Source organism: Polypterus senegalus, chromosome 10, assembly GCF_016835505.1.
Source record: "Polypterus senegalus isolate Bchr_013 chromosome 10, ASM1683550v1, whole genome shotgun sequence".
Taxonomy (NCBI): domain Eukaryota; kingdom Metazoa; phylum Chordata; class Cladistia; order Polypteriformes; family Polypteridae; genus Polypterus; species Polypterus senegalus.
In genome coordinates, this window is record NC_053163.1 from 159,290,217 (window position 1) to 159,315,678 (window position 25,462).

Genomic DNA, 25,462 nt, shown 5'->3' on the forward strand with positions numbered 1-25,462 from the left:
TCTACACCCCTTCTGCCCTCAGTTTCCGTCACAAATGTTCTGATACTTTGAGCACTGTATCCCCTCTACCTTTACATTCTTGTAGGTCAGACACAGTTGAACTATCCGACATTTCCCCCTCCGCCTCCTCGTCTCCCTCACTCAGCCCAGCCGCGTTTTCACTGTCTGCCTCAGCTAGGGCCGCGTACCTGCCCTGCGTAACCGGTGGGGCTGCAGCGGGACCCTCGCCTTCCTCAGCAGCACAAGCCGTAACATTACTGCGTTTTCGCGCGGTTCCTTCCTCCTCCCCAGCTTGTCTTTTTTTAGCAGGCCGTTTAAACCCATCGTATGGCTCAGGTGCGTTATCGTCGCCTTCCTCCATTTCAATCTCTCCCACACACTTCCCTGTGCTGTAGCAGAATCTTCTGCTGCATTTTCATTCCCGATGTCCCCCATCGATGCTGGTCTGTGCATTTCCCCATCAAGCAACTCATCTCCCTTATTTAAAGGTTCAGAACATTTACACTCTCCTCGGCCGCGCTTCCTCTGGTGTCTTTGTGTTTTCATTACCATTAAGCTGTAAAGGCCGATCTTGTAAATCGTCATTAGTGACATGCAGGTTATCACGAACAACTTCTCTGTTCTCTTTCACTGGACAATTTTTAACTAAATGCCCCTCACTTCCACACCCAAAACATTTCATTTCATCCGAACTCAGAAAAATCACATAATCGAAACCATCAATCTTAAACCTCATAGCAACATTTAAACTTTCATCCATTTTGTTGAGCACCATGTAAACTTGTCTCCTAAAAGACATTACATGTTTTAACTCCGGCGACTTGCACCCCAAAGGAATATAGCGGATTTTTGAAACTAAACGACCGTGACGTACTAATTCTTTTCTATAGTCTCATTCCTCAAAAATGGGGGGACATTCGATAACGTTACTTTACGTGCTGGCGCCGCCAACGGAGACACCTGCACGAACAAGCCATCGATCACTACACCCTTTTCTACAATTGTCTGCACCAGATCGACAGAACTCAAAAATAATACGATTGCGCCGTTCATTCGTGAGGCGGACTTAATGTTCTCACAACCGATCACATTGCCTACCGCCAACACCGCACTTTCTAAGGGGAAAAAAACATCACACAGAAGTTTTATCCCATGGCGGCGACTCAATCGTTCTAAATTCGCAGCCATTATGGCTGCTGTGGCCAGATGCCACTTCACACAAAAGAAAACGGAAAAACTTTCAAACAATTCACCAAGAAAATGAAAATGGGAAAGGGGGTAAAAAAAGTTAAACAAAACACTTCACTCACCAGACTCAGAGCCCACCACCAGCACTCGCGCCAGATCAACCACCCAACATGCACTGCGACAATGAAACAGGAAGGAAGCAGATAGATAGATAGATAGATAGATAGATAGATAGATAGATAGATAGATATGAAAGGCACTATATAATAGATAGATAGATAGATATGAAAGGCACTATATAATAGATAGATAGATAGATAGATAGATAGATAGATAGATAGATAGATAGATAGATAGATAGATAGATAGATGTGAAAGGCACTATATAATAGATAGATAGATAGATAGATAGATAGATAGATAGATAGATAGATAGAATGAAAGGCACTATATAATAGATAGATAGATAGATAGATAGATAGATAGATAGATAGAATGAAAGGCACAATAGATAGATAGATAGATAGATAGACAGATAGATAGATAGATAGATAGATAGATAGACAATGGTCTGAACACTCACCAGAATGAATGGAAAGACAGAAAGTAAAATGTCTGACTTGGCAGTCACAGTCACAGTCACCGTGAAGTTCTGCACAGACTTATTTCCGTTGGTAAACAGAACCCTCAGTCACATTTCTTGACCCACTTCTGCTGAATAATTTGTTGGCTAAAAGTCCTCAGTGTTGGTGTGTCAGACAGAGGATGTGAAGCGTTGTTCATAATGGCACTCGGTTTTGTTGTAATTCTTTCTTTCTGACCTTCAGGGGGTCCAGAGTGTGTCCCATAACTGAGCCTACCCTTTTAATCAGCTTGTTGCTTCGGTGGTCCTCTCTTGTAGTGATATTACCAGCCCTGCACACCACACTGGCCATCACAGAGTTCTAGAAGATGTGAAGGACGTCACTTCTCACAATAAAGAACCGTGGTCTCCTAAGGAAAGAAAGAGTCTGCTCTGCCCTTTCTTCTCAAGTTCCTCCTTGTTCTGAGACCACTGTAACCTACCATTGGTCTGAACCCCCTAGTACTTGTAGGAGTGCACCACCTTGGTAGACACTCCTTCAATCTCGACTGGACATAGAGGCTTTTTGGTGCAGTCAGAGTCAATAATCATTTCTTTGACTTTGCTAATGTTAACTTGCAGACAATTCTTTATACACCAAAAATTAATTTCTCCCCCTAAGTCCCCTCTGCTGTCTCACCCCCTTTATCAATATACTCTGTTAAGTGCAGAATCATCTGAGAATCTCTGCAAGTGACATGGCCTGCTGTTTTATTCTAGCCAGAGGTGTGCAGAGTGAAGGGAAGTTGAGACAGGCCTGTCCCTCGTGGTGCTCCAGTGATGGCTCAGGCTCACACTGCCCTTGAGACTCATAAACTGTGTCGCAGTGTCCACACAAAAGTAAATATTTGTCGCAAATGTATTTTTTTTTCACAGAAGACCAATAAATAAACAAATAGATGAATATCTATAAATAGATTTTAAATATAATAAACAGATAAATACCTCAACATCTGTAAATACTTATAACCAGGGTATTAAAAAAGAACAAAATATTGAAAAACAAAAAGTGTTCTTTTTTACCCATTAAACACACTTTTTTTTTTTACTTCATTCAATAAATATTTCACTTAACCAGGGTGTATTGAATCACTACTAAAACATTTGTTAAATTGGCAGAAGCGTGATTCAAAAGAAGAAACTGGTAGGGCCAAAAAGCTACAGCCACAGCCAGCAGCCGGGACTGAACGTGAGGAGAAACGATCGATGGAAAATACAATCCCCATGATGCAGCTTGGCCGGAAGCGCGAGAATGCGTTTTCCTCTTTGAAAGACTACATTTCCCAAGAGGCCGCGCGAGACGCTGTGACGTAAACCCCCTGCAAGGAGACCCCGTGGCACCGCGTCGCTGTTGCGCAGATTCAGTTTGAACCTGAAGCGGAGTTGAAGTGACCTTCCCGGGGATTTGAAGGGAGAGTGAACGTGCAAGCTAACGAGAGCGCGCCAGAGGCATAACCTGATATCCCGGCACAAGCTCCCTCATTACCGTACAGTCCTCAGACATGAACAGCAGCTTAGCCGGAGACGAAATCGGGTAAGTAAAGCAGTTCAGGACGGGAGCCGAGCTAAATGCGCCTACTGTGACCGCAGTTCGTGCGACTGGCCTCAGCGGCCCCGGAGTTTCCTTTTGGGAGATGCAGCCGCGGAACTCGGAGCTTGGCGGCATTCTGCCTCCATAGTTTGGCCATCGACTACTTGCTGCAACTTTTCCGTTTGTTGAGTGCGCGCGTACTCGCCTGCCTGTATATCAGCTTCGCGGCGTGCTCCTCGCCTCCATGTTGAGCTTTTCGGTTTCAGACCTATCGTGCCGGACTCGAAGGTGGCTAGGCGGCGGCGGCGTTGTTGTTGTGTTACTCCCTCACGTGGCTCTCCATTTTTGTGGCACTCGTTCGCGCCGCCTCAGCGTTTTCTTCATTCGCGTATCGCCGATCATTGGGACTTTCTGTTTTCTCTTTCACACTTGTTCGGTAGTTGGATGAATGTAAGTCGAAACCCCCCCAGGTGAGCAGTGCTCGCTTTCCGGTTCTCTCACTGAGCCCGGCGGAAGGGATGCGTGCGAATGGGCGCCGCTTTGTGTGTCGTACGTGTTCTCGTGCGTCCGCTTTGTTTAGTTTCTGGAGCCGATGCCCCGGTGTTGTCTCTTTCAGTTAACGTTCAGCATTTAATGCTTAGTTGGCACGATTTCTGTGTTCGAGTACAATGGCGTGGTTTAAACGAGTCCCGAGCTTGGCACGTGCTTAGAAAGACACTATGTATAAAACACTGCAGCCGTGCACGTACCGGGGTCCAGGGGTCTTGATACTGTGGTGCATAAATTACAGTTTATTTTCTATATGAGACCAGCTTGTGTGTGTGTGTGTATATATATATATATATATATATATATATATAGTAGACTGCTACAGTGGGTATAGATTTTTGGACTTTGCCTCTTTAATTTTTAAGTCCAGACCCCGGATGTGGATCGACCTGCTCTCAAATTTTTGTTCAGACTTTTGTCTCTTTTTTCTCCTGCCCATTTTGAACGCGACCAGTTCCTTCTGCCTCGTGTAGCACGTTGTACTTTTCAATGGTCATCTGCCTTTTCCAAGTGTTCGTCCAGTGCTGAAGCTTATCCAGGTGGTCTTGAATTGATTTCAGCAAATGCAATTTAGGCAGACTTGGGTAATCTTCATAACTGAGCGAACATTTGGAAAAGGCATTTAAACGTAGATAAGGGAAGGACAATTATATATAAATGATGAGAGAAGGAAGCAACCTCTGAAAAGGATTTAGGGCTTTATGGTGATACATTTTCCACCATCTTAAGTATTGTGCAGAAGTTTGGAACAAGAGAAATAAAATGTTAAATTACATCATAAAAGCTGTTGAATGTAAATGAAGGAGAGTTAGGCTTTGATTATATAATGCACTAGTGTGGCCACATCTGGAGTATGTTGTGCAGTTGTGGCCACCGCGCTACAAGAAAGACATAGGAGCACCTGAGGTTGTGTAGAGGAAAACAACCAAGTCATCCTAGGTCTTAAGGACAAGAATTAAAACTTAAACCTGGTTAATCCCAAGCAGAAGAGACCAAATCCAAGTCCTCAGTAGATCCAGCAGAATTCTTTTAATTAAGTGGGACACCGATGGAAATGAGGGGAAGACTGAAGCCAGAGAGCACTTCTTTACAAAAAGTGTTACGGGAACGTGGAGCTGAAACAGAAACCTTAACAACCTTTTAAGAAGTTTATGAATGAGTTATGAGGACAGCTTAGCTGTTAACTAAACAAGCAAGCTGGATGGACTTAATGCTCTCTTCATTTGTTATATTTATGTTCTTGTGTAACGTTCTCAATCCTGTTTGGTCCAGTTCAGGTTTTGGAAGGCTGGGGTCTGCCTTCGTAGCTCTGGATGCAAGGCAGGAGACGACCTTGGACAGGGTGTTAAACCATATAGTAAGAGAATAGAAGCATTCGTGTGTCAAAGGAGCGTGTATGCAATTTTACAAAAGACGGCCATATCGGCCAAGTTGTTCACGGGGTTGTACAACATGTTAAGGGTACCACTTCTCCTTTCTCTGCATCTGTTTCCACTTCTTTGTGGGGTTGATGTTTATTAGTGTGATTTTTATTATAGCCAGATACACCATGATAAAGGAGAAAAGTCTGCCCTTATAATAGTTTCTCAATGTCAGGGTTTTTCAAACTCGGTCCTGGGGACCCCATGTGGCTGCAGTTTTTTGTTCCAGCCAGTTTCATAATCCGTAACAACGGCTGTTAACACTGATCTCATTTAATTAGCTGGCATCTTTTTTGCTCTTATTCTACATTAATAAAAGCACGGCAGCATGATTTGTTTTTTACATTTATAAGACATTTAGAAATATTTCTATATTTGCTGTAGATTTGTTGGTTTTGCTCTCTTGTCTTTGCAGTTTGCTCCCTTCATTGCATCTTAATAATGACAATTAAAAACGAGCAGAGCAGACACCCAGGCAAATAACACTGAATGATCAAAGGCTGCAACTACTTTAGAGTCAGACCCACTAATTAGTAAATAATGGATTCATTAAACAGAACCTGGAAAAGAATGAATCTCATGTTGAAAATTTTGTTAAAACGAAAAACAATACATTATTCTTATTTAACTGCTTACTTCATTTTAATTTTTTTTTCCAGATTTGGTTTTCTAATATCTGTAATTTCCCCAAAACACAGAATCTAAGAAATAACAGTTCACTTAATTAGCCCAGGAGTCCAATTAAAAACCTGCAGCCACAGGGGTCCTCAGGACTGAGTTTGAAAACCCCAGCTCTGTTACCTGCCATTGATATGGACCCCCAAGTACTGCACCACATCTGCCACTTGAAGTGCAGCAAAAGTCAATAAGCAGCTTCTTGGCTTTGCTGATTTGAAATTGCAGGTGATTATCAAAGTTCTCAACTCTCCTCCCGTTCGTGCAGAATCGCAATTCAGTGATTCAGCTTCTATTGTCATTATAAGCACAACGAAAATGTGGTTATCGCATACCCCATGGGGGCCAGAGCACCGGGTCTGCTATATTGTGCAGCGCCCCTGGAGCAGCTGCGGGGTGAAGGGCCCGGCTCAAGTGGAACCCCTTCTGGCAGTAACAGGAGTCAAACTGGCAACCAGTGCCGATTATGAGCCACCAGTGAATTTCTAAAAGTGACATGACCTGGTTTTATATTTGTAGTCTGGGATGTAAAGAGCGAACAGTCAGAGAAGGATCTGTTCACTGTGGCACTTCAGACTTGCTCACCTCAGAGATACGTTCTTTGAGCCAAACTAGCAAACCTGTTGGAGATTGAATGTGGCTGGGCACACGTACTTGTTGTGACATGGATATCCAGCTCTGTTAAAATTAATACCTATGGGTAATTTTAAATGCATGAATGAGGGGAGAACAAGAAATTGTTTAGCAGAAACTCATTACTCCCACAAATACGTTTCTAGTGAAAGAGAATAGTTGCAGACCTCATCTAATACTAAATTATTAGGTATTGGGCATTTATGTGTAAAAGTTTGCATTATTATCTTGGGAAATGCAAAGGGGTGATTTCCCAACTCAAGTTCTAGTGTGGTGGCACTAGTAGTTTTTGAATTTCTTCTTTTCCTCCTATTGAATAAGTTCCCAGCTGGCACAACCAGTGCCAAATACTTTCCTACATTGTATTTTGAGTTGCATTCTCTGGCCATATTTTTTGATGTTCTTTGGACAGACATGATTGCAAGTATTGTGATCCTGAAACAGATGTTGTAGGTTCACACTAGCAACTATATATTTGATTACTTTGGGATTTTTTTTTTTCTCCACATTTTCTACCAACCCACTAATACCATAAACATTTGCCATGCATTGTATTTCAGTGCAAACATGGGATTCAGTTGAAAGAGTAATCTGATATCTAGATTGGCTCGAATTGTGGACTTTTCTTTCCCCTCCTATTTTTAGGGTCCTTCTACCAAGTGATAACATGACATATTCTCAGACCGGTTTAATTCAAATCAGAGTTACAGGCAGATTGACTCTTACTGCGCCATGTTGGGCACCTAAATGGTAATTTCCTTATTTAAGATCTATTGCAGGAGACAGTACTTAAATATTATTTAATCCTAAATTACCTTTCAGGTTAGGGCTGTGCGATATGACCAAAATCTTGTATCCCGATATTTCATTTCATATCCCGATATCACACTATAGTACATTTTCTTTGTATTCAGTGAATAGTTTATATAATCACCACTCCTATTTTTTCATTTAAATTAAAAAAATCAAAAATGAGAAGTACTCAACTTGTAATTATTTCTGTTCTTTTATTTAGAACATTTGAGCAAATGTTTGACTTAGAATGTAAACATAAAATGTTAATGTATCAAATATAAAACACTTTTCAAAAACAAATTACTAAAGGCCCAATATAAAATACTGCTATATAAAATGCCTGACATAAACAAAATGTGAACTGTAGCAGCAATAACTCTCACAACATATATTAAATATAAAAGGATCAAAGCACTAACAACTAAACTATATAAGGCCAATAAACCCTTTAAACAAAATAAATACAAGTCTAACATTAACTGTCAAAACCAAATGTAAACATTGTACTTCAAACTGTAGCAGCAATAAGGCTTACGACAAAAATATATTAAATATATAATATTAAATATAATATTTTTAGGCTACATTCTAGTAAAATGTTAATTTGCACATCGTAGTGTGGCAAACCTCCGTTAACGAGTTACAGCTGATCGCCCGTGCGTGGGACTGGACGGCACTAACGTGTTGATGCCGGCCAGCCCCAAGCACGGGCGATCCGCGTAACTCGTTAACGGAGATTTGCTGTGTTAATGCAGTTGTGGCGTAAACGTAATTTTAACAAGAGTAACGCTGACATCAAACGCTGCAGGGAAAATTATGCCTTAAGCAAATTGTTTTGGTAGCAATTAATCTTCCAAGCTTTTAACATGCTCGTTTAAAGAGTACCTTTACAACTGTAATATCCTACATGGCCTGCCTCTCCGTTGTAAACTCTCTGCATGCTCGCTCACATGCTTTTTGCGGAGGTGGTAGAAGAGGTTTGTCGTGTTGGTGTCTGTGGTAGCGATCGGTTTGCAGCATAATTTGCACAGTACCGTTTTCTGGTCCGTGTCAGACTCTTCAAATCCAAACCATCTCCATACTACAGAGGTAGCCCCTCGTTTAGGAACAAGGTCCTTCTGTGTGGAGCTACCTGGTGTTGCCTCGTCTTCATCAGCCATGCTAGTGTGTCTGCATCCACGTGGTGGCCATCAAAACAATGAAAAAAATATTGCCGTAAACAGTTTATTTTGCAACACCACGAAACAAACGATAGCGTAATGTGCAGCGATAAACGTTTTCATATTGTCATCCGATATATATCGTTATATCGAATAGCCCTATTTCAGGTCCTAATTTGCCTCTGTAGGAGTAGGTAATTGTATGTGCACCGTACTTTAGCACTAGGCTAGATATGTCGTGTCATACCTTGACCCTACAATAAGAATAAGTAGATTCAGTAAATGGTTAGAAAACTGGCTTTGAACAATTTACATCTTTGCCTACTGTCTCAAAGTTGTAAAAGTACCAACAACAACAACATTTATTTCTATAGCACATTTTCATACAAACAGTAGCTCAAAGTGCTTTACATAATAAAGAATAGAAAAATAAAAGACACAATAAGAAAACAAAATAAATCAACATAGAATAAGAGTAAGGTTCAATGGCCAGGGGGGACAGAAAAAACAAAAAAACTCCAGACGGCTGGAGAAAAAAATAAAATCTGCAGGGATTCCAGACCATGAGACCACCCAGTCCCCTCTGGACATTCTACCTAACATAAATGAAACAGTCCTCTTTGGATTTAGGGTTCTCACGGAAGGGCTTGATGAAGATGGTCACGTAGACTTCTGCCTTTTAATCCATCCATCATTGTTGGAGCATCATGAAGCTTTGAGTAGGTGGAGGTGGTGCAGGAAAAAGAAACAGAAAAGAGAGTAGTACCACGTGGTGAAGGGAATATTTTCATAGTAGTCATGTGAAACGTGTGGGTGAGTGCGTATCATTAAGTATAACGTAATAAAGAAGCACAATTTTTCTTTCAGTTTGCAGATTTCTAGTCTGAAAAATTGCCGAAATCAGGACAGTTGGCAAAGTACAGGGCGGTCCAGATCTGATTATGCAACTCTTAATGCAAGGCATGAAAACAATACAATTTTGGGTGATTGGCGCTACCAGTCTGGTCAAACATTTTGTTGATTTGGGAGATCGTGTACCCATGCACTGCAGGAGGCCCAAATTCTTCCAACATCCTGCGTTGTATGTTGTTATAACGTAATGAAAATTGCATAATTAGATCTGGACCACCCTATATAGTGTGGTGGCTAATTTCCTAGCTAAGGAGCATTTCCCAGCATTATGAAATGAAAGCTCAGGTTATTAGTTACATTGGGCTCATATTTTTAGGTCCTCTTAATCCTATCCAGTGACTGCGATGGCCAACATCTATTCTGGCAGCACTGGGTGCAAGGCAGGAAGCAACTGTAGAAGGTGCGTCATTCCATTCAGGGGTCAGTTTGAAGTGCTGTGTAATGCAACATGCATGTGTTTGGATGTTCACAGGCAGGAAGAGAATGTACAAGCTGTACTCATGCAGAATTTCCATGCCTCCAGTGATAAGCGTTTAAACCATTAAAGTTGCCGTCAAAACGTGCCCTCTGCGTTGATCATTCACAATCTGAAATTGTTGTTTGGCCATTGTCATTCTCACAGCCATGCTTTAAATTGAAACACTGCTTGACTAGCAGTGGACTGGCACTCTATTTGAGATTGTGTCCTGTCTTGTGCTTAAGGCTGCCAGGGTAAGTTCTTGCTGTCCTGTGATTCTGAGTTGGATTATGTGGGTTGTTACGCCGTGCTGCTACTTGGATAACTATATCTAAAACTTGCTAATGAAAACCAGCTGCCACTGTGGCCCTTCATGGACTGTTGATTAGGTAAAAATCCCAATCCAGTATTACCGTTTTTATTCGTGTAAGACTCGCACCCTAATTTTTTACAAAGAAAATCACGAAAAAACAGTTTTGCCCCGTGTACGACGCGTGTTGTAATTGTATAGGAAGCGGGTGAGGTTGGAGTAAGACACTGACGTGAATAACAGTAATGGAGAATAATTGTCTCATTTAATTCTTTCCGCATGATACAGTATATTGTATTGGAGTACTAACTGTAAGCAGTACCCCTACTGCAGAACGTTCAGTGTTTGTCGCCCCATGCTGTGAAAAGTGGGAATGACAAATAGCCCTGTGAAACGAGAAAAGAAAGAACCATATAGAGACAATCGGTAAAGGACTATAATGGCAAGTGGAAAATTATTGTGCTCGACAGACTATTCCAGTTTAATCATCATCTTCCAATTTGCTGCAGGATTCGGATTCGCCCCTGCTACTGACGATGTCATCGTCGCTTTCCCATAAGCCGTTGTCTTCGCTTCCATTGATGCTGTTGGATATGCTGCACTTTTTGATGCTTTTCACAACCAAATCCTCTAGAATAAGCTTCCAAGCAGCGATGATCCGCCATGAAGGAGCGTAAACGCTTGCTACTATCCATGCTGAATTACGACGGCAAACTGATTCAAAAACAAAGAAAGCCCTACTACCGAATTCCTCGCGTATTTCGCGCACCTGATTTTCTAATGCTATTTTCGGGGAAAAAATGTGTGCGTGGTACACGTGTAAATACGGTACTTTAGCCATTTTTATAAGATTAACCAAATTCTTTTTAACACTCTTTACTCTGTCTGAAAGGCACTAGATGCAACTCAACACCATTCCTGCACTTGTCCTTATGTAGCGGCATTCTCTACTTGTATATGAGCTTACATAATCAGAGCACAAGATTAAAAGTGCAGTAAAAGCAAAAAGACATTTTTAGAGAGCCTGGAGGAAAAACTAGTTTGTAGAATTGAGAACATTACATTGCAGAAATTTCCTGAAAGATTCATTACATTAAATCTGTCAGGAAAACCCGTTCAGTAGATAGGCAACGATAAACGTGTAGACCAAGAGTTGTGAAGCAGCACTTTGCTATAGTGTGAAGACTGACATCTGTATACGACGGGTACTTACTAATGCAGGCTGTTAATTATATAAAATGTTGAAAAGGCAACACAGTCTAACCTACTTTAAAAATCACAAACTGTGGAGTCCGAATAAGGGGCACGTTGATCACGCGTCCACAAGAGACCCTGGTGGACCAGCACCGTGCTTTTTGCTGTCCTAAGGTACAGGTTATGATGGGAACCTCCGTTGGTTACTGACCTTGGACGTTTAGCTGCTGAATGTAACTTGGTGATATGTCTCAACTTTCTGATGAGTGAACTTGGTAAGCTTGTTATCTGCCATGTATAACTGATAGCTGAAACATTCTGCATTAAGAAAAAAATCGGGAGTGATCTCTTCTCGACTTTCTCGTATACTCTGATATGGGGATGGATATTTAAGAAGTAAACCGCATGATAATTATATTTTTATATTATGTACATTAAAGAACCATCAACAACAAATCAAATCTCTCTATTATAAAACAAAATCTTGTGACGATGTGAGACAGACACTCTTTCACTTCCACTTCCCATGAGACGGACAAGTCGCGTCATACCTGCAGCCTTTGGAAGCAAGTCCTGTGATGCACATGCAGAGCAGGTTAGAGATAATGGATTAGATAAATTCAAAATTCTCAACAAAAAGATTGCATTAGTGCAAACAAACTGACAATATTACTCATTGAAATGAACTGAACAGTAAAAAGAGATTGAATATTCAGGTGCTATACAGGCTTTTAAACGTTAGAATCGCTGCATGAAATGCAGATCACGCGGCACGGCAGCAGCAGCAAAGTAAAATAACGAGGTAAAAAAAAACAACTGTTACTTGTTTTCCCATTGTATCACCGCTTGAGGGGTTTGTGTGTTCGGCCCCCCTTTTCACAATGGTGGAGGGAAGGGGTATGCAAGCAATCTTCAGATCACCACGACTTGGCAGCAGCAGTAGCACGCCAGCAGCTGATTGAGCAAAGAGGAGGTAAAAAACCCAAAAAACTATTGTGTCCCATTTTTATCAACGTTTAAGAGGGGATTTCTGAGGAGTGTCAGGGTCCCCTTGGGGGTGCCACCCTCTTCACAATGGCGCATAGCACTGGTGTATGGGGTTGGTGAGTGAAGCAAGCAGGGGGCAAAGCCCCATAGTTAATAATATATTGAACAATTGTCAAAGTAAAGTTGAATAATTTGGACTCTGCAGCTGCATGAATAAAAGGTGTAAAGTCGTACCTTGGCGGAAATAGCCCAAAAGTGAATAGAAATCTGTGTGTTGTACCTCATACTTGTATGCACAATTTGGTTGACTTAAGTGAAAGCGTACTCAGGTTATCGTGTTCAAACACAGACAAATTTCAAAAATGGTATTTTCGGACTCGCCTCTAAAATGTCAAGCAAGATTCATCAAAATGTTGAAATGGAATTTTTGGAGGATTTCAATACTTTCCATGTACTTCGTATACAAGAAGGTAAAACCAAGTGAGAAGCGTCTGTAAGCCTCAGTTGTTTTTTTATAGCTTGGTATTTTTCTATTTGAATTTTATTTCTCCTCTTGTGGTGTATATGCATTATGAATGTGAAATTGTATTCTAAAGTTAAGCGTTTTCTATAAATTAAAAAAAAAAAAAATCTTGCCTGCACTGCCACTTTGCAGTTGAGTCAGTGGGGCGCAAAGCACCACCGGAAAAGAATAAACTCACTGAGCACGTCCTTAAGTTTCAATAAATGAAAACATGCCTTCCATGTTTGACACAAAAGGAATATAGAAATAACCCTCGCATATTCTTGGTACTATTTTTTTTTTTCTTTTTCTAGACGTAAGGTTACTTTTTCTATTTGCTTCTTGCATACACGTGGAAGTAAATCAAAATAATCCCAACCACGTGGCACGAAAAGTTCAGTGCGATTTTGTCTTATGAGAAGAAACTGCACTCCAGGAGTTGAAAGGTTATTACGGCAGAAGACAAACTGATTTGGCGTGCAAAGCCTTCAAAATGGCAGAATCTCATAATAGTGTGTGTTTTTTTTTTTCCCCTCAAAAATGACATGTATAAGCTATTTTCTAGTGTGTGTGTAATCTCAAGTCACAGCTCAAAACTCAACTGTCTTGACTTAGACAATAGATAAATAGATACTTTATTAATCTCAAGGGGATATTCACAATAGACGTATTTGGCAAGCTTTTATACTTGTATTATCCCTGTGGTGCTTTGTGCCATATTGCTTCCATTGTAAATTGCCAGTGTGGGCACAATACTGTATTTTTAAGAATTTATGGAAAAGCGCTTAACTTAAAAACTCCATTTCACTTGATAAATGCATATATGCTGTGTTTAAGGAATAACTTGGTAAATACCTAACTTGTCCTTTGGTAGGTAAACTGTGCAACTCTCCAACTTGCGTATCTGTAGCTCCTTTGTCACTGCCCTCTGCTAGCCGAGCGCTGCGAAGAGGCAAACTAATGGCTTTCTGTGCCCCCAGTCTTTTTTTTCGTTCTTTTCATACCCCCACCGTGTGTTGGAGTCGCTGGTTACCCTACCAGATTTTCCAGTGCCTTTTAGTGCCACTGCTGGTGCAGGTGGACTGGAACATCCAAGTTGTGTTCTGTCCATTTCACAGCTGCCTGCAACCCTTCAGTGGATTTATAATGTCTGGCTGTTATGCGTTTATGTTGAAAAGAGAAGTGTTTGATTAACATTTGAATGCCACATACAGATCCCAGATTACAAAACGCCAAATTTTTTTTGTGGTTAAGTTTGCAGCACTGGTGAGTTTTCACTTTTTTCCGAGAGAGAAAAGGTTTCCGTAAACTGTGTGTACGTGTGAGTGTGCCTGTTATCTGTCAGGCCCATCTTCCCCGAGGAGGTGTTTTATCTCTCAAAGCTCGTCAGCTGTTTATATCACTTTCTCTTGTGGACGCTTGATCAATGTGTTCCTTATGTGGACTCCACAGCTGTAGTAGTGACTTTTAAATTGGGTTAGATTGTGTTGTGTTTGCATCCTCTTATATAATTAATACCTGTCTTATGCAGTTGATACGTACAATTCATTTTGCTACTAGTGATTGTCGTTTTACTTTTAATCTGTATGATGAAAAACCTTAGCGGTGTAATTTCAGTGCTGAGTTTGACTGCTTATTCTCAATCCGAGTCCAAGATGCACTGTTGTTTGACAACCTTATTATGCCATCAAGGCATGTATCCAAATTTGAATTGTCCCCTATCATCATCATCATCATTTTAGCTTCTCTTAAGGGGGTCGAGGTGTTAGAATGTCGTGCAGGTCAGTCCCACGACAGCCAAGAGATATAATCTCCTCAGCCTGTTTAGGGTCTCCGCCACATGTGACATTCCTGGAGTAGATACGGGGCAGCTGCCCAAGGGCATCCTTGCGACATGTTCAAACCACCTCAACTGGCTCCTCTCGATCCCGAGAAGCGGCAGCTCAACAGCGAGGCTATCACAATAGGTGATAGCTTTACATTAATATTATGAGGTAATCAAATAATAGCACAGCCAGCACGCATCAGAGGAAATCTACTGATGGCCGTAAATAATTTGACAGCAAAGCTGTGTTTAACCCACAGGGCCAGTGCATGATTACGATACAAATAAAGCCCACCTTATTTTCAGTTGACAACAAATCTGTCTGAGCGTGCATAAGCAACAGATAGAGAGAACAGTGCAGTTGTGCAGTGACAAAGCTGTATCGGGCCAAATGCAGCCAACTCGTGTAAGGTGGCACCGGTGCCTTTTAATTTTCATTTGCATTTTCAATATTTGTTAAGATTTCATTTGTAGTTTTATTCGCTCTGTTGAATGAGTTCCTTTCTATTACTAAATACTCCATAAATTGCATTGAGTTCCATTCTCTGGTCACATTTTTAATGTTATTGGGGGGAACTTCACCACAATTGTTGTGATACAGAAGAGATTATTGTGGCAAAAACTGTTGCCAAGTTTACATTAGTGATTATCTGTTTACTTTGCACACTTTATTTGTACACAATTACTAATACTATAAACCTTTTGGAATGAATGCAAGCACAAGTTGATTTGCTTCCAAGGTCCGTCTGAGCGTTTTGTTGAATGGCTGACACCTCTAGATCAGGGGTCAATAACTCCGGTCCTGGAGGACCACCGTGGCTGCAGGTTTTCATTCTAACCCTTTTCTTAAGTGACTGTTAATTAGCTTCTTAGATAGATAGATACTTTATTAATCCCAAGGGGAAATTCACATAATCCAGCAGCAGTATACTGATACAAAGAAACAATATTAAATTAAATAGTGATAAAAATGAAAAAAATAAAAAAGCAGACAATAACTGAGTAATGTTAGCATTTACTCCCCCGGGTGGAATTGAAGAGTCGCATAGTGTGGGGTCTCCTCAGTCTGTAAGTGGAGCAGGACGGTGACAGCAGTCTGTCGCTGAAGCTGCCCCTCTGCCTGGAGATGATCCTGTTCAGTGGATGCAGTGGATTATTCATGATTGACAGGAGTTTGCTTAATGCCCGTCGCTCTGCCATAGATGTTAAACTGTCCAACTTTACTCCTACAATGGAGCCTGCCTTCCTCACCAGTTTGTCCAGATGTGAGGCGTCCCTCTTCTTTATGCTGCCTCCCCAGCACACCACCTCGTAGAAGTGGGCACTCGCCACAACCGTCTGGTAGAACATCTGCAGCATCTTATTACAGATGTTGAAGGATGCCAACCTTCTAAAGAAGTAGTCGGCTCTGTCCTCTCTTACACAGACCATCAGTATTGACAGTCCAGTCTAATTTATCATCCAGCTGCACTCTCAGGTATTTATAGGTCTGCACCCTCTGCACAGTCACCTCTGATGATCACAGGGTCCTTGAGGGGCCTGGTACTCCTAAAATCCACCACCAGCTCCTTGGTTTTTCTTTTTCTTTTTGAAATAATGTGATTTGCTATTGAAGACTCGGACCCCTTAATTATTTTTTTTCATTAATTAGCAGCCAAACAATAGTGAGATATAAAATGAGCCAAAACTGGTGTCCAAAGTACAATATCTGAAAATAAAGATGAAGCGGTCAGGAATGTTGATATGCTCAGGTCCCCAGAACATTTTAACAGAGCTGCTCTTGGAAAGAGAAAATCAACAGTTTTGGAAATGTCTGCTAAGGGGCCACAAGAGCAGCAACAGGACACGAAGTTAAAGAACGGGTTTAATTAATGACAAGAATTGGCACCTCATTAAGAAACTTTGAGGCCCTCACTTAATTTAGTCTTGACTTGGCTCCCTCACTTCACATTTCATTTTGGTTTGGGTTTCATTTAAGGAAAGAAATTGAGGAATTCAGAGGAATGATGAAGAAATTCAGGGGAACATCATCTTTCAGTTGCTCCCGTTAGGGGTTGCCACAGCGGATCATCTGTCCGCATATGGATTTGGCAAAATTTTACACCAGATGCCCTTCCTGACATAACCCTCCCTCATTTATCTGGGCTTGGGACCGGCATGAAGAGAAACACTGGTTTGTGCATCCTCTGTGGCTGGGTTAGGGGAACAAACCTTTAAAAAGCAAAGCAATTTAATTAAAATGAATTCACAAGAAGTTAATTAGCAGCACAAACAGGACACTCATTTAAAAAAAATAAGGGTTAGAATGAAAACCTGCAGCCACGGTGGTCCTCCAGGACCAGGCTTGGTGACCCCTGATCTAGATAGTGTCATTGCTACTGTCCAACTTCCAGTACACTGCATGCTAAACATTTTCATAATCCTTTTCAAACCGATCTCCGTTCACCTGGAGGCTTTAGGTTTTTCTTTGGTGCATTGTGAGAAGTACCTGAGCCTTTCTGTTGCTGATTGTCTCCGATTGACTGACTTGCTACTCAGGATTATATTTACTTAGGTGGGGCAAATTAACAGGTGCATTCCTTGGTTGTGCGCTGATTCATTAATTCGTTACTCGCAACCACACCTTGAGTTTTTAGAGTCGATCTAAAATAGCTAGCAAAGTTGATTTAACCTAAGATGAGTTTTTTTTTTTTTTTAAGAATGTAAAATTAAAAAAAACGTGCCATATAGTTTCACAAACGTTCAAGTAGGATGGTTTCTCTTGGTGAAGATCATGCCATCTTCCTTTCTTGTTTCCAGAGTGCTTTCTCATTTCTAAGTGTGGCGTGTCAATCAATCAATTAAATAACCAGAACACTTCGAAGAGCAGAATGAAAATCAGGTTGAAAATACTGTGTACAACTTGAAGAAACTACATATTCCCCATATAACTGCTTATTACATTTTAATAAAAAATCTACCTAATTTAGTTTTGTAAATTCTACGCTGACTCCAAAACACAAACTGGGAAATAATGACTCATTTAATTAGGCTAAGAGTCCAATGAAAAACAGAAGTTGGTTGGAACAAAAACCTGCAGCCACAGGGGGGTCCCCAGGACTGAGTTTGGGAATCACTGCTCTAAGGCAAGCTTTGTCCTTTGACTCCGACTCCCTCACTTATAAACCCCACCTGTAAATTCTTATGACGCCAAAACTTTTGTATGTGGGTAGCAGTACTGGTCCGGTAGGGCCTGCCTGCAGGTAGAGGTTCATCTCCCACTAGATCTTCCTGGAGGCAGCCAAGGTATCCAACATGGCAAGTCCTATGGAACCACAACTAAGCTGCAAGGCATGTGTCCAGTTGGGGTGCAGCTCTCCAGTGTACTGGTACTGGAGCATATGAGAGTCGGAGGCAGCCTTCCACAGTCCCGCATTCATCTCAAGGCTGTAAAAAGGACATAGTAGCACTTGAAACAGTCCAGAGAAGAGTGACGAAGATGAGTTATGAAGAAAGATTAAAAGTGCGGAGCATTTACAGAGATTACAAGGTGAAATGATTGAAGTGTTTAAAATGATGAAGGGAATTAGTCCAGTAGATCAAGACGGTGACTCTTTAAAATGAGTTCATCAAGAACACGGGGAGACAGAAGCTTGTTAAGTTTAAATTTCACACAAAAATAGGACATTTTTCTTCACACCGAGAACTACAAACACATTGAATAAGTGCCCAAGTAGTGTGGTAGACAGTAGGACCTTAGGGACCTTTGAAAATTGACTTGATGTTATTTTGGAAGAAGTGCATACGAGTGGTGAGCTGCTTTGGGCTGAATGGCCTGTTCTCTCCAAGATTGTCCTAATGTACTTGCCTCCTAACCAGGAAGGGGAATGCTAACTATCCTGGTCAAATGTTGCTATGTTCTTCACCTGCTAAATTGGCCTACTGGTCGGGTAACATTCTTACCCATCCCAGCCAAGATGCCAGATCTGCTGTGTCTTCAGTCACAATGTCCCTAGATGCCAGTCTCTGTTTATTATACTGGCCTCCAGGCCATGCAAAGGTATGGAGCCAATCTCAGCAGGGATGCCAGTCCGTCCATGACAACATATACTGTATGTCTGTAACTTGCTAAATCCAAATCAGGGTTACAGGGAGAAAGACAAACACTTTTGGGGCAGCTTTGGCGACAAGTTAAGAACCAGCCCTACCTGCTTTTGTACACACCTGTACCCGTGTATGGTGCCACTTTTGACACTCACTATTAAGGAATGCTGGCTGTGAATTTGGAAAACACCAAATTGGGGCAAACCTACAAACTCCACACTGGCATTTAAGCCCAGGACAAAGATCACCATAAGGCTGCATCCCTAACCGCTAAGCCGCCATGCCACCCATATTCCAGGTTCAAGCATGGAGGTTTATCTGAAAAATGCAACATGCATTAGGGAGTTAATTCATTTTTTTTTTTTTTTGTTTCTTGTTATTGGCCAGTTTTCACCTAGAATATTACTGTCATTATAAGTAATATGTAATTCTACTGCTTTTGGTGCAGGGTGATATGTTTATTAGATATTATTAGTCAAGTGGCTTTATCATCATGCCATCCATACTGTATTGCTACATACAGTGGCATGAAATAGTATTTTACAGTGTAACATATACATTAACACAGGATAAGTCCAAGACTGGTAAAGAACCATACTATAAACAGATAAATATTTGCGTGATTGGATGTTAATAACTTAAAATAGATGATGATAAATAAAATAAGGTACTATAATAAATAATAAACTACTTATGTCTATCTTATGAAAAAAATCCGTCTCTGGTCACATTGGATGCCTCTGTGGGGAAAAAACAATGTTGCCATTGTTTTAGAAATGTCACTCTTGTACCTTGAAAACCACAGACTTGGCAGTGCCAGCAACTTGTGTAACTTGTCTGCGTGTGCCACGTCTGTTGTACTATAAGAGGAAATCGTCCTTCACGTATTGTTTGACTGGCACAATAGGCGCCTGAAGTGTTGAATGTTTTATAAATGCAGGAAGTTGATTAAGAGACTCTGGAACTTTCTCTTTAGGTAGGTGCGTCTATTGGAGTGGCCTTTACTCAGGTGTTTATAGGACATTCGTTTTATTTGTGCTGATCTCTACTAGCAAAGCTAATATTTTTCTGTTGGTAATGTGTCAGCTGGGCATTCGCATTATGCTTATGATGATAGATTTGTAGGTATACGTAATATGCCTGACAGTATTTCATTTTACAGATCATCAGCAAAATTATCTTCAGTAACGCTTCAGATATGAATATGTAGGCCTCAATTTAATGGCAGATACGGTTAAATTGGTCATTACTTGGTGTGCCTGGAGTCGATTAATGAGCTAATTTTATTTTGCACCATCCATGAACAGTTTGTGTTATCTCGCACTGCATGCCTCAGGGTGGGCTTGCATGTTCACCTTTTTTGGGACCCTTTTCTGACATTTTGTGAGTGTTTTGTCATGATAACTTATCTGTTACAGGCTGAGCTACTGCACAGCGAACGCCTCGTCGTTGTCTGCCTGCTCTTTGTTAACTGGAATAGTTAAGATGAGGTAGTTGTGAAAAAGGACTATTTGTGTGTTTAGTGTTACAAAAATACTGAATTTCTTAATGATTGTTAATTTTCTTTGTACAATGAGATAATGAGTGTAATTAATCCATCCATCCATCCATTTTCTAACCCGCTGAATCCGAATACAGGGTCACGGGGGTCTGCTGGAGCCAATCCCAGCCAACACAGGGCACAAGGCAGGAACCAATCCTGGGCAGGGTGCCAACCCACCGCAGGACACACACAAACACACCCACACACCAAGTACACACTAGGGCCAATTTAAAATCGCCAATCCACCTAACCTGCATGTTTTGGATTGTGGGAGGAAACCGAGCGCCGGAGGAAACCCACACAGACACGGGAGAACATGCAAACTCCACGCAGTAAGGACCCAGGAAGTGACCGGGTCTCCTAACTGCGAGGCAGTAGCGCTACCACTGCGCCACCGTGCCGCCCGTGTAATTAATCAGTAATGGCAAATAAATGCAAACTTATTTAAGTTTTCAAAAATGGTTGAAAATAGCAGCTCTAGTGTTTGTGACCTCGACATACTCGTTTTTTTTTTTTAAGAAACTGTGGTTTGTATTAAAATTCAGTAATACATTAAATTCAGTCCTGTATGACCTTCTTTTTATTGGATAAGAAACCTGCTGTGTCTCCCACAGAAATCTGTTCTAGCAGCGCTTGCACCTCACAAGGAGTGGGTTGGGACCCCTTATTCACCGTTTTGGTGTTTGATGACAGCTTTTTGGTGCGTTAATTCAAACTTGCACTTAAACAACTTTATTACTAATTTGCCTTGTGCTACCTTGGGTAGCGTGATAAAATTGATAATAAACAGCAATTCTATATATTTATAATATAAACTTCATTTATTCTTACCATGAATTAAATAAATAAACACAAAAAGGAATTTCCAATTAAACTTTTTCTCTGAATAATAATAATGAAATATATTCAATATGATCCGTACAGGTGAACAAATTAACAACCAATAATAGTGAATCAATACCTTTTTATATAGCGCTTTTCTAACCTGCTCAAAGTGCTTTACATGCACAGGTGAAGCCACTTGAACCACCGCCACTGTAACAGCCACCTGCATGGCAGCCATTCTTGCACAAGTGAGATCGCCACATATTCTCTGAGAGTCGGACAATAGGGGACAGACGATGGTTAGGACAGGGCATGGAGGTTCTCCCTTCCCTCTTTGGAAAGTGCCCAGGGCTCTTTTATGCATGCAAAGTCAGGGCCTCGGTTTTACATCTTCTGTGGCACCATTTTTCACATTCTGTTGTGATGCATAAAGTACAAGATGTCAGACATATTAGCTTCTCATTTGTTTGAATCGTTCAAAATATCTGCATTTATTATACATAGCTGCGCTATATGCATTGTACTTTCAGCTGAGTGCTCGTTGGTTGTTCGCTCTCATGAACACACGTGTCCTCTCCTAAAGCTTAAGACGGAATTAAACCAGTTTGATCGTGCCGGAGCATGTCACCGACTAGCTGACTTACTGAGGTTGTGAAGTCTGACTGAAAATCGCCAGCGAAGTCGTGTAATGTGATGCTAAGCTAAACTGAACCTCCAGCCTGAGGTATGCTTGTATGCTCTGCTTCATTTAGAAGCTGTTTGTATTTATCAAACTTGTTAATTTATACCTGAAAGAAATGTCAGAAATAAACAAAATGGGACAGTCCTGCATGTTTCAGTACTGAAAGTCTGGCACACTTTCTCATTTGATAAACTTGTGATGCATTAAAACTCATTAAATCAAACTTCTACATTTTAATTTGCACATGGTATCTCGCTTTACTAATATGAAAGTAAAACTGATTACATCCTGCAAATTAATATTACACCATACAACACCTTATTGGGATAAGTGAAGACCTCCTTACAATCAGTTTTATAAACTTGCTCAAGTTGAAGTTGTCACCTTTAAACTACCTGGTTCTCATCTGGCCTTCATTTTTGATCACCTTGATTAGTTCAGAATAAAAGCAGCAGTTCCTAGAGATTTCCACTGCTTACTAGTGCTTTTCAAAGCAAAGAATCCATTATGGACAGAAGGATGCTTTCTACAGAACTTTGGGATAAAATTGTCGAAAGGCCCAAATCAGGAAATGGATATAAAAGATTTCTAAGGCCTTAACACTAGAATTACCAGAGCCTACGAGAAAACTCGTAAATCCGTCCCACCTTAAATCGCTTCTTAAAACCGTTCTCACCTCTTCGCCAGTGTCTTTTGTCATCTAAATGTGCTGATAAAAGAAAAGCTGCAAGTAGCCGGCTATTCCATCCCCCCACCGACTTAGAACGTTCACAAACGTCTCCCAGCTCAGGCCTTGATTGATTTCTTGGGAGTGAAGTGGAGTTTTAGAGTCAAAATAATAGATCGTTGTTTGGAACACACACATTTCATGTCTGTTCTGTTTCTGAAGTAATCTGTGTAAACACATTGTTAAAACAGAAACGTTTTTTATATTCTAGTAGTAGATGACAAAATGTAGGTATAAACTATATAATGTATGAAGCCTGAAGTCCAAATATCAAAAGAAATATTTCCACAGAAGGTACAAATCTTAACACAACAATTGCGTTTTTATTCAAAAATATAACTGCAGAAACTAAAAGCCGCCTTAACATGCGGCTTTGACAATTGTTTATTATGACTACCTCCGTGGCGCAATTGACTCAGCTGCTGACTGGGAATCAAAAGGTCGTGAGTTCGATCTTGCACCTCTCCGTAAACTGCTCTTAGTCTTACTATTTTGGAATAAAAACATACATTTGATTTCAGCCTGTAACAGCCAGTGTAATTTATGATACTTGTAAAGGTTAGCTTTGTTTTTTTTTTTTTTTAGTCAGTTTTATCTCAGCCGCGTTCACGAGCCCAATTACACCCCACCCCGCATCTGATACTGCTGTTTTCACATAGACGCGCTGTAACGGAGGTAAACTCGGCTCCCTTCGACATCGGAGCAAGAATGCACATACCATTGCTTGCATAGTGTCAGCAGGCACTTTTCGTGGCATTACACACAGTTTTGCGCATGCCCTCTGCACACTACTTGTGACTTTAGGCTTTAGGAAGTAAGTAAATAAATAAAGGTAACTCGTGCACATGCTTTATGTAACACCCCAACTCCTCCCAGAATCACGCCTCTTTGAATATGCAAATCAATATAAATCGCCCTTAAGCGCAGCCTTCTGTGAAAAGACAATGGGAAAAGCACGGGGGAAAATATAAGAATTTGAGTGAATACCAAGTGGAGGCAAAGGAAAAACATACTATTTGTTGATTTAAACAGTGGTATGAACAACAAAAGGAAGTGACATAGCGTGCTGGAGAAACTTGAAAGCTCACGTTCACAAAATCGCACAGTGCCGGAAATAAAAAAGAAGTCCCATATCAAAGTCGCCGTGAAAAGGCGAGTCGTAGCCCACCGTCTGAGTGTCATATGAAAGCTTATTAGGGTACAGAGAGAAAAAAAGGCGCACAGTGAGGAAAAAGCACGAAATGTCAACTTCAATCTCGAAATTTCCACTTTAATCACGTAGTTTATTTTGTCATTAAAGTAGAACATCATAAACTTCATCTTAAAATCGTTTAACCAGTTTCTCAAATCACATCGCAATTAAAGTAGCACGTTAAATGCTTTGTTTTGTATTTGATCTTCTATGTGCTCTGTGTGTGTGAATCGCTACGTGCTTCTTAAACCGGCTCTCTTCCTCCGACAGGACACAGAGTCCATGACATTCATGATATTACAGCTCTCTGAATAACTAGAAATACTGAGATGTATATGTGATTTTATTTTCATGATGATAGTTAAAGCATGTTATTGATTGTGTGCGACCTTCAATGAAATTATTTATTGCAGCAGTACTCATGGGTGGCTCTGTCCAATAGAGAAAGTCCAATGTCAATATGGTATCTTATGCACGGTGGATGGCCACATCCGTTGCGGACACTGCATAGCCGTCTCGTGCTCACGACACAAGCATTTAACTTTTGTTGAAATTTGCCACTGCGTTTTTAGCTGTGTCGTTATTTTCTCTTTCTGTTTTATATTCAATATATACAGTATTGGCATGGCCGCCCATGCAGTCGTTGCTTTTCTTTCTCCAAGTAACCGATCGCCACACAATCAGCTCTGTAATGGATGTTAAGCCAATCTGTAAGCTTAGAGCGCTGATTCTTCAAAACATACAGTTTGAAGATACAGTGATATAAATACTCCGAGTGCTGCACTGAGAGTAATATGGAAAAAGATGATCCTAACTCCTAACGGGGCAAGCTGAAAGAAGAAGGTGCAGTTAAGTAACAACGCTAAAGCAGTTCTGGTATTTGGAATACTATGGCTGTTCCCTGGACCATTATATTGTTACAAGTTCATTACAATCAGATGCATTACACTAATAAACAATATGCGGTTAGTTTCAGTGTATTTATAAAATAATGAGTAACCACACAGGAACAGTAGCACTGCTTTGACGCTGGGTGCCGCCAGTCTGCAAAACCGAGCGGAGAACTTGCGTACGACAAGGTATAAGGTACCGTGGAAAAGTGTGTGGCTTTATACATTAGGTTTTATACATCGCGATTTGAATGTGGAAAAGTTCCTACGCAACATTTCTGTGTGTACGCACCGTTTATACATGAGGCCCCTGGTCAGGACCCCCAACATAATTCCTATTCATTATCTTTGGAATGACTTTAAGATGGTAGTCTGTTTACTGGTCAACATCCTTTTTGACTGAGCTTGAGCAACTCTGTGAGGAGAACCGAGCAGAAATACCTGCCTGAGGGTGCGCAGAGGTAACCGAGGTGGACCTAAACAGGCACATGGCTGTAATCACAGCAACTTAGACTGAAGGGAGTGTTTTGTTATGCAGCACAGATCTGATTTATTTTGTTCAGAAACTTCCCTTTAATGTTTCATTTCGATTAGTAAATAGCACTAGAAGTCTCATTTTGTTTTGGTCATCTTATTGGGTTTTAGGATAATAAAAGGTGAACATTTTGAAAGGGGTTGGCAACTTTCTACGCCCATTTTGCAAGTAAACATTACCAAAGCAGTAAAACACCATGTTTAGGTAACTAAACACACCCAAAG

General features: G+C 40.8%; 1 protein-coding gene across 1 annotated transcript in view; it reads left to right on the top strand.

Annotated features, from left to right (window-relative positions):
• The first annotated feature begins 3,157 nt into the window (after nucleotides 1-3,157).
• The window catches only part of dazap1 (DAZ associated protein 1), a 118,093-nt gene continuing 95,788 nt past the window's right edge, over nucleotides 3,158-25,462 (top strand). Inside the window, 1 exon segment of the mRNA XM_039767136.1 lies at nucleotides 3,158-3,344. Coding sequence (XP_039623070.1) covers nucleotides 3,313-3,344 — 32 coding nt within the window. The 5' untranslated portion in view covers nucleotides 3,158-3,312.